The sequence below is a fragment of the Poecilia latipinna genome, unplaced genomic scaffold, assembly GCF_001443285.1.
Source record: "Poecilia latipinna isolate Pla-1442-1.1 unplaced genomic scaffold, P_latipinna-1.0 Scaffold3378, whole genome shotgun sequence".
Classification (NCBI taxonomy): Eukaryota; Metazoa; Chordata; class Actinopteri; order Cyprinodontiformes; family Poeciliidae; genus Poecilia; species Poecilia latipinna.
The window spans coordinates 1-15150 of NW_015115994.1; the positions used below are offsets into that span (position 1 = coordinate 1).

The 15150-nt window shown below is 40.7% G+C and overlaps 2 protein-coding genes, 2 non-coding genes and 1 gene segment (V, D, J or C); 2 read left to right on the plus strand and 3 right to left on the minus strand.

Moving 5' to 3' along the window:
• On the minus strand, positions 1-3661 carry LOC106940830 (ribosomal protein S6 kinase beta-2-like). The gene is made up of 7 exons (XM_015023664.1): positions 3450-3661; positions 1958-2012; positions 1846-1883; positions 1657-1771; positions 618-686; positions 163-310; positions 1-90 (listed from the first exon to the last, which is right to left on the minus strand). The coding sequence occupies exons 2-7, from the start codon at positions 2009-2011 to the stop codon at positions 29-31; spliced, it is 486 nt and encodes a 161-aa protein (XP_014879150.1). The 5' UTR covers position 2012; positions 3450-3661; the 3' UTR covers positions 1-28.
• A 1139-nt stretch (positions 3662-4800) lies between these two features.
• LOC106940829 (Ig lambda chain V-II region NIG-58-like) lies at positions 4801-7824 on the plus strand. The segment is given in 4 exon segments: positions 4801-4933; positions 6790-6987; positions 7079-7231; positions 7805-7824. Coding segments are annotated over 4 exon segments (405 nt in total).
• Positions 7825-10131: 2307 nt separating this feature from the next.
• trnak-uuu (transfer RNA lysine (anticodon UUU)) lies at positions 10132-10204 on the minus strand. Its single transcript has one exon. It is a non-coding gene; the product is annotated as a tRNA-Lys (tRNA).
• Positions 10205-11382: 1178 nt separating this feature from the next.
• trnat-ugu (transfer RNA threonine (anticodon UGU)) lies at positions 11383-11455 on the minus strand. The gene has a single exon. It is a non-coding gene; the product is annotated as a tRNA-Thr (tRNA).
• Positions 11456-11793: 338 nt separating this feature from the next.
• LOC106940831 (E3 ubiquitin-protein ligase DTX1-like) overlaps positions 11794-15150 on the plus strand; it is a 35823-nt gene continuing 32466 nt past the window's right edge. The window contains exons 1-2 of one of the 4 annotated variants that reach the window (XM_015023665.1): positions 11794-12221; positions 13108-13334. In XM_015023665.1, the coding sequence (XP_014879151.1) occupies positions 12154-12221; positions 13108-13334 (295 nt within the window). In that variant the 5' untranslated portion in view covers positions 11794-12153. The other 3 variants (XM_015023666.1, XM_015023668.1, XM_015023667.1) reach the window with 3 other exon arrangements.

The following is a 15150-nucleotide window of genomic DNA, read 5'->3' on the forward strand; positions in this document are numbered from 1 at the left end:
CTCTCTGACCTCAACGCAGACAGAGATCTCACCAGGCCGTGTCCTCCATGAAGATTCCCTCCTTCTCCAGCTGCATGAACAGTTCTCCTCCTGGTGACCCAGAGAACAGCTGAAGGTCATGATCATCATCACCATCATCATCATCGGGTTTCACCAGCTTACCGCTCAGACACTCCAGGATGAGGTAGAGCTTTCCTCCCGTCTGGAAGGCGTACAGCAGGTCCACGATGAACGGGTGTCTGACCTTCTCCAGGATCTCGCGCTCGGCTCGGGTGTGAGCCGTGTCTTTGGCGTTACGGACGATCTTAGCCTGCAGGAGTCAGAGAAATGTTTAAACAAGGGTCTAAATATTAAATACTCTGTTTTTGCTGTCCAATTTTCATCTTTTGAACCATTTCTCTGTCAGCTGTCTGCACCGCTCCTCTTTTACCGTCTCACTCACCTGTATCTCATTTTCTAACTCAGCGTCTCTCCCTTTAGTAATTCATCCTATTTTTTTCACTTCTCTAAAACTCTTTGTGTTTTATGTTACAAACTTTCCCGTTTTTGACACATTTCTGTCCAAATTTGAACCGAAGATAAAAGATGGAGACAGCCCAGGTCCAGCACCAGCTTACCTTCTTCAGGACCTTCATGGCGAATATCTTTCCTGTTTGGGGACCCTGAACCTTCCTCACTTGGAAAACCTTAAAGAACGACGGAAAGTTGAAGAATATTAAAATAGTTCAGCACAAAACTCCTGATTCAATCCTAAATAAAAGTTTTAGACATTTTCAGACCAGTCCGCCAATCCATCCAGTTTCAGACTGTGAACATCTGCAGACCTGATTTTTCACCAGACTGGATACCGATAGGGATCCTTCTGTTGACCTTCGAGATCCACCGTACTACTCATATTTGAATGCAAGGGGCCGCAGCATCAGCCCTTCACCGCCATGCCTGGCTGTACTAGAGGGCGTTTGTCCTGGTCTCCATCAGGCCTATTTCCCCTCTGATAGATTTGATTCTATTGGAACCAAAACTGCAACATCTGCTCCATCTCCAGCTGCTGTGGTTCTCCTTCTCACTGCTCTGAGTCAAACCAACCAAACTAATTAAAACACCTGTTCCACTCCTCGCCTGTGGGGGCGCTGCACCAAGAACCAAAAACGGAGGTGTCAGATGTCAGAGGGGGTAGGATTTATTTTTTGTCTTTGACCACAAGTCATTTCTCCTGGTAGTGCTAGACTTGTGTGTTTGTTTTGGTTGTATTTACCCAGAATGCCCTGTGCTGTAGTCCACTTCCTGCTTTTGGAGCGGTCTCCGGTCCGCTTGGCGTTCACATATGTATTTGACCCGCAGCTGAGTTCACTTCAACCGAACCCAGACCGAGGTCAGTATACTGACCAGAGTTTGGTCGGCATCAGAGTTTGATTACGCATCAACACCTCCCCAAACGAACCAGACCTTCTAGACAAACGGACTGCAGCTGGAATAAACCGGACTGAACCGGGCTGGTGGTGTGCATCCTAAAGCAGCATGGTTCTACAAGTCTTCACTGAGATGTTGTGCTACCAAAATGCCAAAACTGTTCTCTCTCTGTTCAGTGGTGGCAGACTGATGACTCCATGGCAGACATGTTCTGAAACCAGACACCAAGAGCAGAGCATGGCTCACCTTGCCGTAGGCCCCTTTGCCCAGAACGGTGAGGAGCTCGAAGCAGTCCGGTCCAACTCTCTCGCTGTCTCTGTTGACGTTTTCACTGGTCAGCTCCACCTCCTCCGTCTGACCGCTGCCATGACATCACAGCAGGAGAAATCAGCTCGCTGCAGCACCTACATCTGTCTGGGCTTCGTCTGAACTTACCTGTCAGGTTCAACAACCGTCGCCTCACACGCGTCCTCCTAGAGATGAAAGGTTAGAGGTCACTGCTTGTCTTTGTTACATCACGGCGATGTGTGATCCAATCACTGCTCACCTCTGTGTCGCTGCCGTCCTCCGTCTCCAGGTCGATGTCAAACACTCCTGCCATCCTAAAAAAACAACATATTTATCAGATATCATGAATCAGTTTATCTGGACTTTGGTTTGTTACAACTCTTTCAGAACTCCTCTTTAAGTCGCCATCTGGCCGAATATACAGACAGATGTTGGAGTAGGGGGTACAATCCTTGTCCAATGTGATGGACAGAAAAGATGGTTTGAACATGAAACTAGGATAGCGGCTAAACACCTCAAAGTTAATGTTACGCTGTATTGGATCAAGGTTTATTTCCACACTAATGACTCCAGGACCTGGTAGAGGTCAGTCAAAATAGGAGTTGGGTGTTTTTTGTGATCAAACTACAGCAGAGTTGTTTGACGGCCAAGGACAGAGTCACATTTCTGATTACCAGGATGAAAAAAAAAACATGAAGACCAAATTAAATCAAGTTTATCAAAGCTAAACATAATCATATTTCTGTAACATGGACACCACTGGACCACATCAAGAGAAAGTCACAGTAGCACCACAGACTGCTGATGAATAGGACTAAACAATATTCCTTCTGGCACAAAAGTAGCTGAGGTTGAGGTGGAGGTCAGGGAGTACATTGTTTAAAAAAAAAAAAGAAAGAAAGAAACAGCAGCAGAGGCACAACAAACAAAAAAAACTGCAGCCCGCAGCAACACGCAGCTGCTGCAGGTCATGGAGCGAGTCGTTCAAACAGAACCGGAGGTGAAAAATGGAGGAAGGAACCTGATAAAAAAAGGTGGAGACACTAAACAATCTGCATTCCTGCTACAGACAGGCCACGCCCACCAGCTGCTCACCTGGTTTCACTGCCTGTATAAAACAGTCTTCATGTTTTCATCAGTTTTAAAGGTTTCAACTTCTTTTAATCCTTAAGTTTAGTTTAAATTAAACTAAATTAAAATTAAATAAAAACCCCAAAAGCTACAAGGTGCTTCAAATTTCCTCGAGGTAGGAACTTTAAATCAAACTAAAAATAAAACACACGTCCCCAATTCTTGGTCCAATCTTTAATAAACTAATTTTACTCAGATTTTGATCACTACCTCAATAACCTGTGAATTAAAGGTCTATTTTAAAGTCACAAAATGGAAGAAAATATGAACAAAACACAAAAAAATTAAACACCTGGATTTTAAGTGTTTTTTCTTAGAAAATAATATATTTAAATTTCAACTAAGTCAAAAAATAAATGGTGGTGTCACTTAGACTGAAACCAGAAGATTCAGAACAGCGTGTTCTGAACTAAAGGTTTATTTCAGACTCGCACACCAGATAAAACCTGATCTTCCTGGGTTTTCTTTAGAAAGTATCTGACTGAGAAGAATATTAACTGCTACTACGCCGACTGGAAATAAAAACCTGCCCTTCCTGACTCTCTGTCAGAGGAAGGAACGAGCTAAGTGACCTAAATGCTAGCACTGACAGCTACAAACAAGCTAATACTAAGGTTCACCTCAGATCGCTCCGACTTCCGGTGCCTTCCGCTCTCTTCCGGTCCTCTCAGTCCGTCACTTTAAATTCGGAACAGTTCTTAAGTTGTCAGAACCAGCGGGGCTTTCATCGCTGTTTAACAGACAGCAGAGCAGTCAGCTGGTTGGACTCCTGTCAGCAGGACACCATGAAGCCGCTTCGCGCTGTGGCCAACTCCCCAGTAAGGAGGGCAGCGATTGGTTGTTCTAAAAGTAGCAGGTAGCAGCGTAATGACGCAATCTCAATTTACATATTTAAAATCATGCGTAACTTTTGTGTTTTAACACAAGTTACGCAGACTTCTGCCCAGGTCTGAGATCTAGATCTCAACGGGGTTTACCTGGTAAAATAAAGGAAATAAAAAAATAATAAATAATAAAAAAAAAGTAAAATAAAAAAACAACTTTTGTAAAGTATGGAAGTCTTTAAATGGACAATAAAGTCAGGAGCATTATATCATTATAACAAGAAAGCATGTTTTTAGTTTTAACGAGATATAATGTCTCATTCAAAACAAAGTATATTCTTCATCATAACAGTAAAACAGCAAAGCCTCTGGGGATCATTACATGTTATCTAGAGAAACATGAGAAGGAGAATTACAAAGAGCTCCTTGATGCCTTTTAATAAGTCATAACCTGTCAGACCAACATATTTTCTGAAGGTATTTTTACTTCTGTTAAGTTTAGGAACATACTAAGCACTTCTTTTTCATTCACTAGGAGTTTGGACAGGGACACACTAGAGCAGGAATGACTGGGCAGCTTGTGACTGTTCTAGGATGGGAGATTTGATATAAAGTATTCACTAAATATATTTGTCCAGCTCAGTCTAAATTATTCCTACATGGATTGATAAAAGATATTACCCTGGGATAACATTTTATTTTCATATTTGAAGATCACCATTGGCAACAAAAGAAAGTAAAGCACATCTGTCAGAGTAATGTCATTTAAATTATTTTAATTCAAATGAATCTGAATTATTCATCTTGCATCCATCTTCAATTGGCAACACAGACAAAGCAAAAGTTGTGGTTTAAATATTTATGTTTATTTAGTTCCATTATATCTCTGTTGTTTATTTTCCATAACTTAGCTTTCAAAATACCTGCTAGTTTTGTGGCTTTCATTTCCTGTTTAGCCATTTCACACTTTCAGCGCAGAAGCACAACAAAACCCAATTCATGTTGCCAGTAAAAAAAGTTTATTTATCTTCAAATTAAACCCAAAAATTAAAAAACTACAACATAACACAGACATGAACTTTGAATTGATCTTGATTTTATCTCAAACAAAGTTGAAGGAGGTTTTAGGAAGGGGGAATCAAACAGAAGAGAGAAGTGGGCTTTCAGTGGAAAGAGTGGGCTGTTAAAAGGAAGTCAGTGGTCTGCAGAAACTGAAGCTGCTCTCACCTACACAACGTTAAACCAGATGAAGACAGGCTGGACTATGATGATTCTCATTCGTAAGTAATGCCAAAATCTTTTACTTTCTGATAGATTCACGTTTAGCCAGTGGAATCAGTAAACCTGCACACAGTGGGATCACCTCAGCTTTGACTTTTAATAAATCTGTGGCTTCATCTTTGATGAAGATGTGGGAACATTGAATTATGGTGGCAGTTGGCATAAAGATATGCATTTTACCATCCTAACTATGAGGAAGATGTAAAAGAATTTCTAAAAAAAAAAAAACATCTAATCTAAAAATAAATAAATATCTACAAACTGAAGCAGAAAAAACAGAACCAGGAACTTGAGGGACAAGAACAACAGCAGTAGTTTTTTAATTAATGGATAAAGAATGCCAAAAAGAAGATTCAATCCAGAGTTTGGTGGCTTAATAAACATTTTATTCATTGATATTTTTAACTACTTGGTGCCTTAATTGAATCATGGTTTAAAGACTGAGCAGATCAGAGAACTCAAATGTCTTCAATCATGCACCTATTTCACATTTGGTGAAACAACCTCATGTCTTGAAGTAGAGCTCAAGACATGAGCTCTACTTCGTACAGACCGGTACCGGTACCGGTCTGTACGGTCCATGACATTTTAGGAAAAAATTAGTCACCATATTATTGCTTAAAATATTGATTGAATTGATTGCTACTGATCTAAATAATCAAATATTGTGTCTAAGCAGTAAGCACTCTGTTAATTATAATTCAATATAATTTTCAGCTCTGTGTTGATAGAATATAATTATTTTCTCACAGTGGGAAAATTCAGGTGTAACAGCAACAAAGTCACAGAAAATTGAGACATTTACAATTAAAAATTATGAAAATATACTAAAAACAAAGACAAGGACTAAATTGTTAATATAAAATATCAAAACTAGAATATTCTGATCCAAAGGAATGCAAAGTTGAGTTGGATAACTTTAAAAGTAAAAATGTTAAAATGTTTTATGTATTTGTGACAATAAAAACTGTGCAAACAACAGCAGAAATGTAAACAATTGTAGAGTTTGTAGTCAAGCGGCCTGGGAACTGGGTCCAGTATGACCAAATACCTATGGGGCCCAGCAGCCATGTTGGCTCGGACTCAACCTGCTTGACCAGCAGCCACTGCAGTTCAAAGAACATTAATGTTGCTATAGCTACCAGTCTAGCATGAGTCCTCCAATATGGCCGACAGGAAGTTTGCTTACAGAAAACATTAAATAATTAGATTTAACCTGAGAAATAAAGGTTGTTGTTTGCCTGAAATAAAACATTTAATGTCATAATCTTCTCTGTTCCTGCCAAGCCTCATGTTTCTCCACCACTAAGAACAAAGTGAAAATTCACTTTCCCACAGTGGAATCTGATCATCGTACCGAACTACCAGAGTTCCTGCTCTCCAAGACTTCCCCTCTTACTATAATCTATAATTCGTCTGTATGGAGTCCCTGTCTCTGTGCAACAATCCCCAGTAAACCAATCCTTCCCTCACTCCCTCTGTCATGACCTCAAGTACTCAAGGAAAGAAAGCCTCAATTCTCCCCAGAGGAAACCCTGGAAAACTTCCTGAGCAGGGCAAACCTCAGCTTCCTGATGGAATGCCACTTCCTGGTGGCCCTATCCATCCATCGCGTCTCCATCAATCAAGTTCTGATCCCAATAAACTTCCCCATTCCTGCTTACACATTACTGTTGACAGTAAAAACTTTTCTGGGTCATGGTTTCTGTTTTGGGTCCAGAACGTACTAAGAATGTTACATTCAATCCATTCAGATAACAACCAGCCACTGTTCTGCACATTCGGTCTGGTACTGTCAGAAAGTTGAATGTTTTGTCTAAACTTGTTCTGCTTTGGTCCATTTGATCCCCTCCAGGTTTTATTACCATATCCGGGTTTTGGATGCTGTTCGTTCCAGCTGCTGAGGTCCAGCAGGTCCACTTTGGTTCAAACGTCACTCTGGGGTGCAACATCTCCTACCTGTACGACACGACAACGTGGCTTAAACAAAACCCAGGCTTCATTCCAACCATGGTCCTCCACGCCAGCCTCAGGGAGGGACGGCCGGCTGAGTGTAGGCCAGAACTTTTAGTCCCGATCCAGAAGGATTCAATTTTTTGTGACAGTCCAAATTAAACATTAACAATTACAACTTTTGTTTTCAGTGTTTCAGCTCAGTCTTCGTCATTCAGCGAGTCTCATGAATCGGTCTCTAGCTCTGAAGATCACTGGTGTCGAAGTGGGGGATCTGGGCCTGTATTACTGCATTGCCAACATGAATGGACGTGTGATAATTGGAAAAGGAACACGGATTCATAGTAAGCATTCCTCCGTTTTAGGATCAAAATTGTTCCTTCCAGCAGTAATCTGCCTGATATGCTAACATCACAGGGCTCAGAACTTCATTAACTGCCTCCACATAAACTGCCACATAAATAGCAGTTTATGTGGAGTTAATGAGTTCCCCCTATTGCTAGAGAAAAGTTCAACAAACCCAAAGAGGTTCTATTAACCCTTCCTCGATTGTTTAAGCTACATTCACACAGCAGGAAAATGTGACCTGAATCTGACTTTCTCACAACAATCTGAACGGAACAATTCTGATCTTTTCACTCCGCAAAAAAATCAGATTTGTACATTTAATATGACTTTTACATCATTAATGTGAGACATGCATCATTATTCTGCATCAAAAGAAGCCAGACGCTATAAATCTGGATGTAATCAATGGGTGAAAGTTATTATTATGAACCTATGAAAGCAGTCTGAGTCAGTGACGCACACCACATCCAAATCCTACCACTCCTGGTCCGACTCCACATCCAATCGTCTTTACAGAAGATGCGGTCAGTGCTCCACTAAAGGCTGTTGCTGTGATTTCTTTTTATCAGCTTCCTGCATCTTGTTATGATCTTGTGACGATACTGTCGGCTCCCATCGCTGGATAACTTTAACATTAATCTATAGTTGACAGCATCCATCAATACTTCTGTAAACAGAGCGCTGCTGTGTGGCGCCAACGTTCTTCTTCTGTGCTTTGGAGTCGTAAACTGTTCACACAGGAGTCTGATTGCAGTTGCATTTAATTAGTGGCATGAACTAATGCATGAGCCACACAAAAAATATCGTACTTCAGCAAAAAAATCTGAATTGAGCATGAAGACGTGCTGTGTGAACATAAGCTAAGGGCTTTGCTGATGTATTTCCATTCTGGCATTGTTTTAACACACACAATGCTTCAGAGCAGCAACCTGTCAAACTTTCTGCTCTCAAAGAGCTGATCCTCTGTCTGCTACCTTCTTAAATCACATGCGCCGAAGCAGCAGGGGTGTACTTAGTTTTTCTTACACTGCCCCTCTTGACTAGTTTGGCAATTAATCGGAATCAGAATAATCAGAATAACAAACTCTGTTTTTACATTATCATCATCACCATAAAAACCACAAACAGACATTTTGGTAACCTAGTTACTTTCTCTCTGAAACGGAGAGAAAGAAACCAGAATCCATTTTGTTAGAGACTTTTTATCTCCTGTTAGCTCTTTATATTTACCATGACTCTACAAGATGATATAAAATGCATTGTTTTACGAGGTACAGTTATTTCAATAAACTGTAAACAAGCTGTGTATTTTTACATTTAGGTTAATGTCGTGTCCTTGGATGTGTGCACTTCCAGATTCCTCCCAGTTTCTGTTCCAGCACTGGTACTCTGCAGCTGTGTGTTCTGGGTTGCTGATTATGATTATGACAGTTTGCATCACTCACTGGAAAACCAGACAGAGGAAGTGGAAGACGACCAACAGGAACTACAGCAAACAAACAACTCAAACACAAAACGATGCCTCAGCACGGCGAGTTTTCACACTGCAATCATTCAATTAGCCTGTTTCAAATATATGAACTCACTATGAGGCTAAATTGTTTATGTCCTTACAAATATCACAAGGATATTATATTATTTATTTTCTTTGTATTTTGTTCTTGCTTGTGTTTTTATTTATTGCACTTAGTTTGTGTAATTTTGTTGTGAGTAGTTTAATGCAGCGGAGCCTGCAACTGTCTCTAGAAAATACTTTATTTACTTGTTATACTTGTACTTTGTAAAGATACTCAATATAAAACCAATGAAAAGCTTGAACCATATCTCTGGTATTGACTTCCTTTTGTTATTTCCTCCCCTTATTTTTGGTGAGATAAATACTTAAACATTCAACTGTTTAAATTAATTCAATCTTAATTTTGACATGGAGAGATATTGTTAATGGGAGCCAGGATGGATTGTAAAGGTGCGGTTCTGGATGCTCGCTGACTCTGGTGTGACGTGTAAAGTTCGTCTGCATCGGCGTTAGAGCACGTAAACTATCCAGTTGAACTCCGGTTCGGTTATCTTCATTAAAAGAAGATCAACATTATTCCCTCCTGGAGTGGTCATTATCACTAAAACAAAAACATTCCCCCCAGAACACACAACCGCTGCAAAAAGAATTCTGTTAACGAAGTAAATGAACAGTAACGCACTTAAAACTCAGATCAGGCCACTCAGTATGGGAAATAATGCAGAGATAAGCAGATGCACTACATTATTATTATTGGTAGTAGTACCAGTAGTAGTAGTAGTAGTAGTAGTATTTTATGTCGACATCTCTTGTCTGTATTTGGAGATTTTCTCGAGTGTTTACTTCGTCCAGGACACACGGTCCGCACCATTTGCACGCCTGTGAGGAAAACGGCGCGCCGGATGGGTGGAGTTTTCTCTAACTTCCACTATATATATATATATATATATATATATATATATATATATATATATATATATATATATATATATATATATATATATATATATATATATATATATATAACCACTCGGACAATGAGTCGATCATATGACCGAAGGCATCACGAAAGGATTACTTTAAATCAGTGTCAAGTGTTGGGAAGGAAAGTCATGAGTTTGACTGATATGAAAATTATGAACTCCAGGCTGTATATTACTGTTCCTTGCATATTTTTTCTCGACTGTGAGTCTTCCTCAGAGAATACTTGTCCTGCTTTTCCTCACCGGTAGATGCTGTTCATTCCAAGTCCTCGTTTCTCGTTCTGATTCCTTGCAGGTTTATTTCGGAACTATTCCCAATCTAGGTATTTAAACGGAACAGAACAATTTTAGGTCAATGTTGACGCCCAGACGAAATTTCAGAAGGAAAAAACGATGCCGCCCGAACAGGGACTTGAACCCTGGACCCTCAGATTAAAAGTCTGATGCTCTACCGACTGAGCTATCCGGGCTCTGAAAAACTCAAGAAAGATGATGAAAAATATTCCTATAAACAGCGAAGTTTGTACTATTTTGGTTCTGACTCAACGATCACCACGTAAACCTCATATCCATTATAATCTGTATTACAATTGGCTCTACCGTCTCATATGTTACGCTTCGTCTTCTATAATTTTGTTAATTCTCCTGTTTAAACATCCTGTCACTCTAACTTTCAAATAGCAATTTCAGAAAATATCAAGAAATAGTGACTTTCTGACTAAAAATGCTGGTTGGACTTTATACCGATATATTCATCTCTGACTCATAAAAACGGACAGCAGCAAACACGTGAATGACGCAAACTCCAAAACACACAAAAACTCAAATGGAACCGAAAAACACTGCAAACGAAAATGTTGCAACCACAGAAAACGGAAGCATAAACATACAACCAACAGCAATCGAAAAAAATGAAACCAACTTAACCTGAGGACAAGGCTGAAGAAGAGAAGAGAAAAAAAAAGAATAACGATGGATCAGACCTGTAAGGCTCAATATGGTGTCACAAGAAGACATATTCACTAGATAGACTTGAAGACAACATATTTAAATGCCAGATTTTATTGAACAACCTGAGAACTAAAGAAGGAACCTCAGAAAAAATAAAGATTGGTGTGTAAACTGCAGTTATCCCTGTATGGACTTAAAGAGTAAATATATAAAAAGCCAGAGTAAATAAATTCATATTCATAAAGATATATGCCTATTTTGTCCACTGTTGATTGCATGAAAGTAACACAAAGTATTAATATGGGAGTAATTATTTTAAATTAGTTTTTAATCATATTTTTTAATCATACTTTTATGATTATTACAGTAAACATTACACCATGTAGTAATCATATTAAGTTCCTATTACTTATACCAACAAAGCCTTTTTAAAGTACCTTAAAGAAGAGCATAATCAATGTAGGTCATTTATTGTGGGACAGTTATTGTTTATAATTTGAGCTCCATGACAATCACAGAAATAGATTTTACTGTTACAAATAGGGAACGGAGAAACACACAGCCTTCACTAGAATCTTCCTATGAAACATAACGCCTTTGCTGTACAAAGCATTATGACAAATCATTCCCTCCAAACTTAAACAACTGAAAACATGTGCAGGTAAGTAAAACATTTTTCAACTGAAAAACAAATTACAGGCCCCAGCGAGATTTGAACTCGCGACCCCTGGTTTACAAGACCAGTGCTCTAACCCCTGAGCTATGGAGCCTGAGATACCGGACATGACGTCATTTTCACTTAAATCTTATCAACAAGTGAAGTACAGCGATGGTGCTGTTTATGCTTTGTTTCTTGTGGTTTAGTGACATAAAATGTTCGGATTCAAGGACATCAAGTAAATATGAGAATTAAGTCTCAAAACTCAAACCGCGGACGGAACCATTTAAATTCACCTTACTCACAATGTCTCCACCGGGTGGCGGCATTTCATCACTTTTTCAAACGTTGCAGCAAACGACTAGACAGAAAATGTAAAATAAAACGTGCATTTTAATGTGTATTTATCCCTTTTATTTTATTTGAGCGTGGAATAACATAGAAATAAAATGAAAATCGAGAAAAGCAGTGTTTATTTTCTGTTGTGGTGGCTCGTTTCGTGTACTCCCAACGAGTGGATTTAGGCGTGGTGAGTGGAGGGAGCTGAGTGATTGGGGGCGGCTGTTGTCCTCGGCCACTCCGCAGCTTCATATCCAGTTTTTCGGCTACAATGAAGCGAAGATGGACGCGAAAGGATAGAATAAACATGGAAACACCGTTTTTCTCCTCTTAACTTCATAGGGAGGGGTTTTTCCTCTCTCGTTTGGTTTATTTAAATTAAATAAAAGTTGGTGAGGATTTCTCTTTGTGTGGAGTGGAAGGGGAGAGACAGACGGAACCATGCTGGAGCCTAAAGGGTAGATTTCATTCATGAAGGAGTTCGTTAAAGTTTGTTCCAGAAGTCTTGGATCAGGAGGGAGGACGCAGGAGTCCAACAGGTGAATCTTTCACTCATTTGCTGCTTTAAGACTCTTCTAATGTGATTTTTTTTTAAAGGCTGATTAGTTCGGTTCATCCAGCGGAGAACAAAGGCTCGGTTTTGGTTGCATGTGTCAGGTTGTGTCCCGGGGATCCAGACCGGTTGAACCAGTTTTTCCTCTCCAGGTTGGGGAGTCGTTGGAAGAAGCCACCGCTTTTCGGATTGCTAAGTCCCAGACACGTCGGTAATAAAAGAGGAATTGAAAGAAAATTTAAACACAGAGGTGTTCGTGGGGGTTTTATGCCCTTTCTGAGTAATCCCGCGGCGTGGGGGAACCACAGCACGGAGGCGGTACATCACTGACGACAGCGCGGAGATTTCTGCCCCTCTAAAGGCCTCAAAAAACGGGCTGAGAACCAACCGACTCTCCGGAGCTGCTGTTAGCCCGTTTGGAAGGAAAAACATCGGCCGGAAAGAAGCCGACCTCAGGGCCAATATCCACTTTTTCGTGCCTGCTCAAGTCCCGGGTGTTTTATCCACGCATTACGGTGGTATAACAGGGGGAGGACCGTGATTTGCTTCGCCCAGCTGCCATGAGAGAAGCCCGGAGCTCTGTGGAAGAATGTGCCGCCTCCTCCCGGTGTTAGCTCCTCCGCGGCTCCATGTAAGACTCCACGCCTGGGTATCTGTTAGCTTTACAGCATTATATGATTTTATTTATTCATAATGAGGTATAAATATGTCCACAAACCCAGAGAAGAACAGATTAAAATCAGACAACAGGGAGAAAAACATCGCTTTGTGTCTCTGCTAGCCTCCGCTTCCAGCTGCCAGGCGCCGTTCCCAGCCAACACTTCCCCGTCATCCCGTCTTTCCTTCTGGTTTAACACTAATTTACTCCCCAGGGCCACCAGTAACAACATGCTCCTGGCCTCCGCTGTGGTGGTGTGGGAATGGCTCAACGAGCACGGCCGGTGGCGGCCCTACAGCCCCGCCGTCTCCCACCAGATCGAGGCGGCCATCCGGAGCAGCGACCCCCGCGGAGGGAGCGTGGTCCTCGGCCAGGTCGACAGCCGGCTCTCGCCGTACATCATCGACCTCCAGTCCATGCACCAGTTCAGACAAGACACAGGTGAGCCGGGAGATGATGAAGGTCTTATCTGGGGCTTGTTGATGCTGATCCAGATTATAGTGAAAGTTAACTCCAAAACGCAATATGTGTAAAATAAGTGGAGTTCTAAATCCAGTTGTTTTGCTCTGGGATCCAGATGTTGGCCAGATGTTGGCCTGCACATCATTTTAGGAGGAAGTCTGCAGTTTGAGAACCCCTAAATGACACTGTGTGTGTTTTTCATGGCATTAAACTTTGCATTTTTTGGATGTAAAATATTCAGCACACGCCCTTCATGCGTTACTGTTTTCGCTGGAACATCAGCTCTCAGCTCCATATGTTTGCATTGTTGGAGCACAGATTTAACACCAAGCTTTGAGTTTTCACATACGTTAGCAGTGATTTTTGGAAAGTAAATCCTGTAGATGTGTTTTCTCTCCAAACTCTGGATGTTCCCTGTTGACTTTTTACAGCTGTTTCTGGTCTGTCCTCCGTTGAGCAGAGCAGAAACATCAACATTTTACTCCACTTTATTTATCCCTAAAGGAAACTAAATGTTGTTGTAATTCATATCATGCACATATCTTCAAAGAGTGGTTGTGGATGGTGATTCTGTGGGCAGGAAGTATCTCCAGTAGCAGTCAGTCTTGCAATGAATCTGTAGAAGCCTCTGACTGAAGATGGTTACTGTATGACTTTCTCGTGACTGTCATGGTAAGCACTGCTAGTCCATCTCATTAGCTGTTGCTGCTTCTCTTGAACCCTGCCTGGCTGTGGTTCGGCAGACGTTGGAGTAGGGGATACCGTTCCTGTTCCTCATGATGGTTTGAACTTCTTCCTTCTCTCTCTGCTCTTTGGTTCTCTGAGATTTGGGGTCACACAGCTTTTAAGATGCTAATCAACATTTCTGATGATTTAAAGTAAGTTTTAACATTTAAATTTGTTTTTTAATTCTTTAAAGAATTTAAAAGGAGTATCCATTTCTAATTTGAATAAACACAAAGTAAAATAATAAGGATTTTTTTAAAGTACGTTTCTATCCATAAAGCATGTTAAAATAAAAGTAGTTACATCCATAAATCATGTGACCTACCTGCAGGATTTCACTCTCAGATATTCTGGTTTGATCAGCAGCCATACTCTCATATTTATAATGGAGATCAGAACCAAAAGTCTTAAGACAAATACAGTTAAATAATTGATCTGTGAGATTTGAGCCCTTTATAATTTGATTTATTTCCATAATTCATCAAAATGCTGACCTACAAAAAAACGCTAATCTGGATTTGTTAAGTAGAAAAGATTGTTTTATGGGCGTTCAACAAAAGCAGGTGGGATGAAAAAACAGCATGAATGTCTGAGGTTCTGGTTCATGAATCAGAATGAATCATAACAATATTCCCCTGGATGAACCGCTGCTTCCAGAGAGGCAGAGATATGATGGATAACATTGGACTTTTCTGACTACTAAAGTTGGCTAGTAGTAAAAAGACATGGAGGAAAATAATTCATGGTGCCGTCAGAGCACTTGGTCCAGATGTTCCAGGGAAACTGTGGTTCCAATTGACTTCAGTGTTTAAATGTTTGGTTCTGCTCAGTTCTCTGCTGCCATTCAGACACGTTGCATGACACGGACTCACTGTCTGTTGGACTCACTGTCTGTTGGACTCACTGTCTGTCGGACTCACTGCCTGTTGGACTCACTGTCTGTTGGACTCACTGTCTGTCGGACTCACTGCCTGTTGGACTCACTGTCTGTTGGACTCACTGCCTGTTGGACTCACTGTCTGTTGGACTCACTGCCTGTTGGACTCACTGTCTGTTGGACTCACTGCCT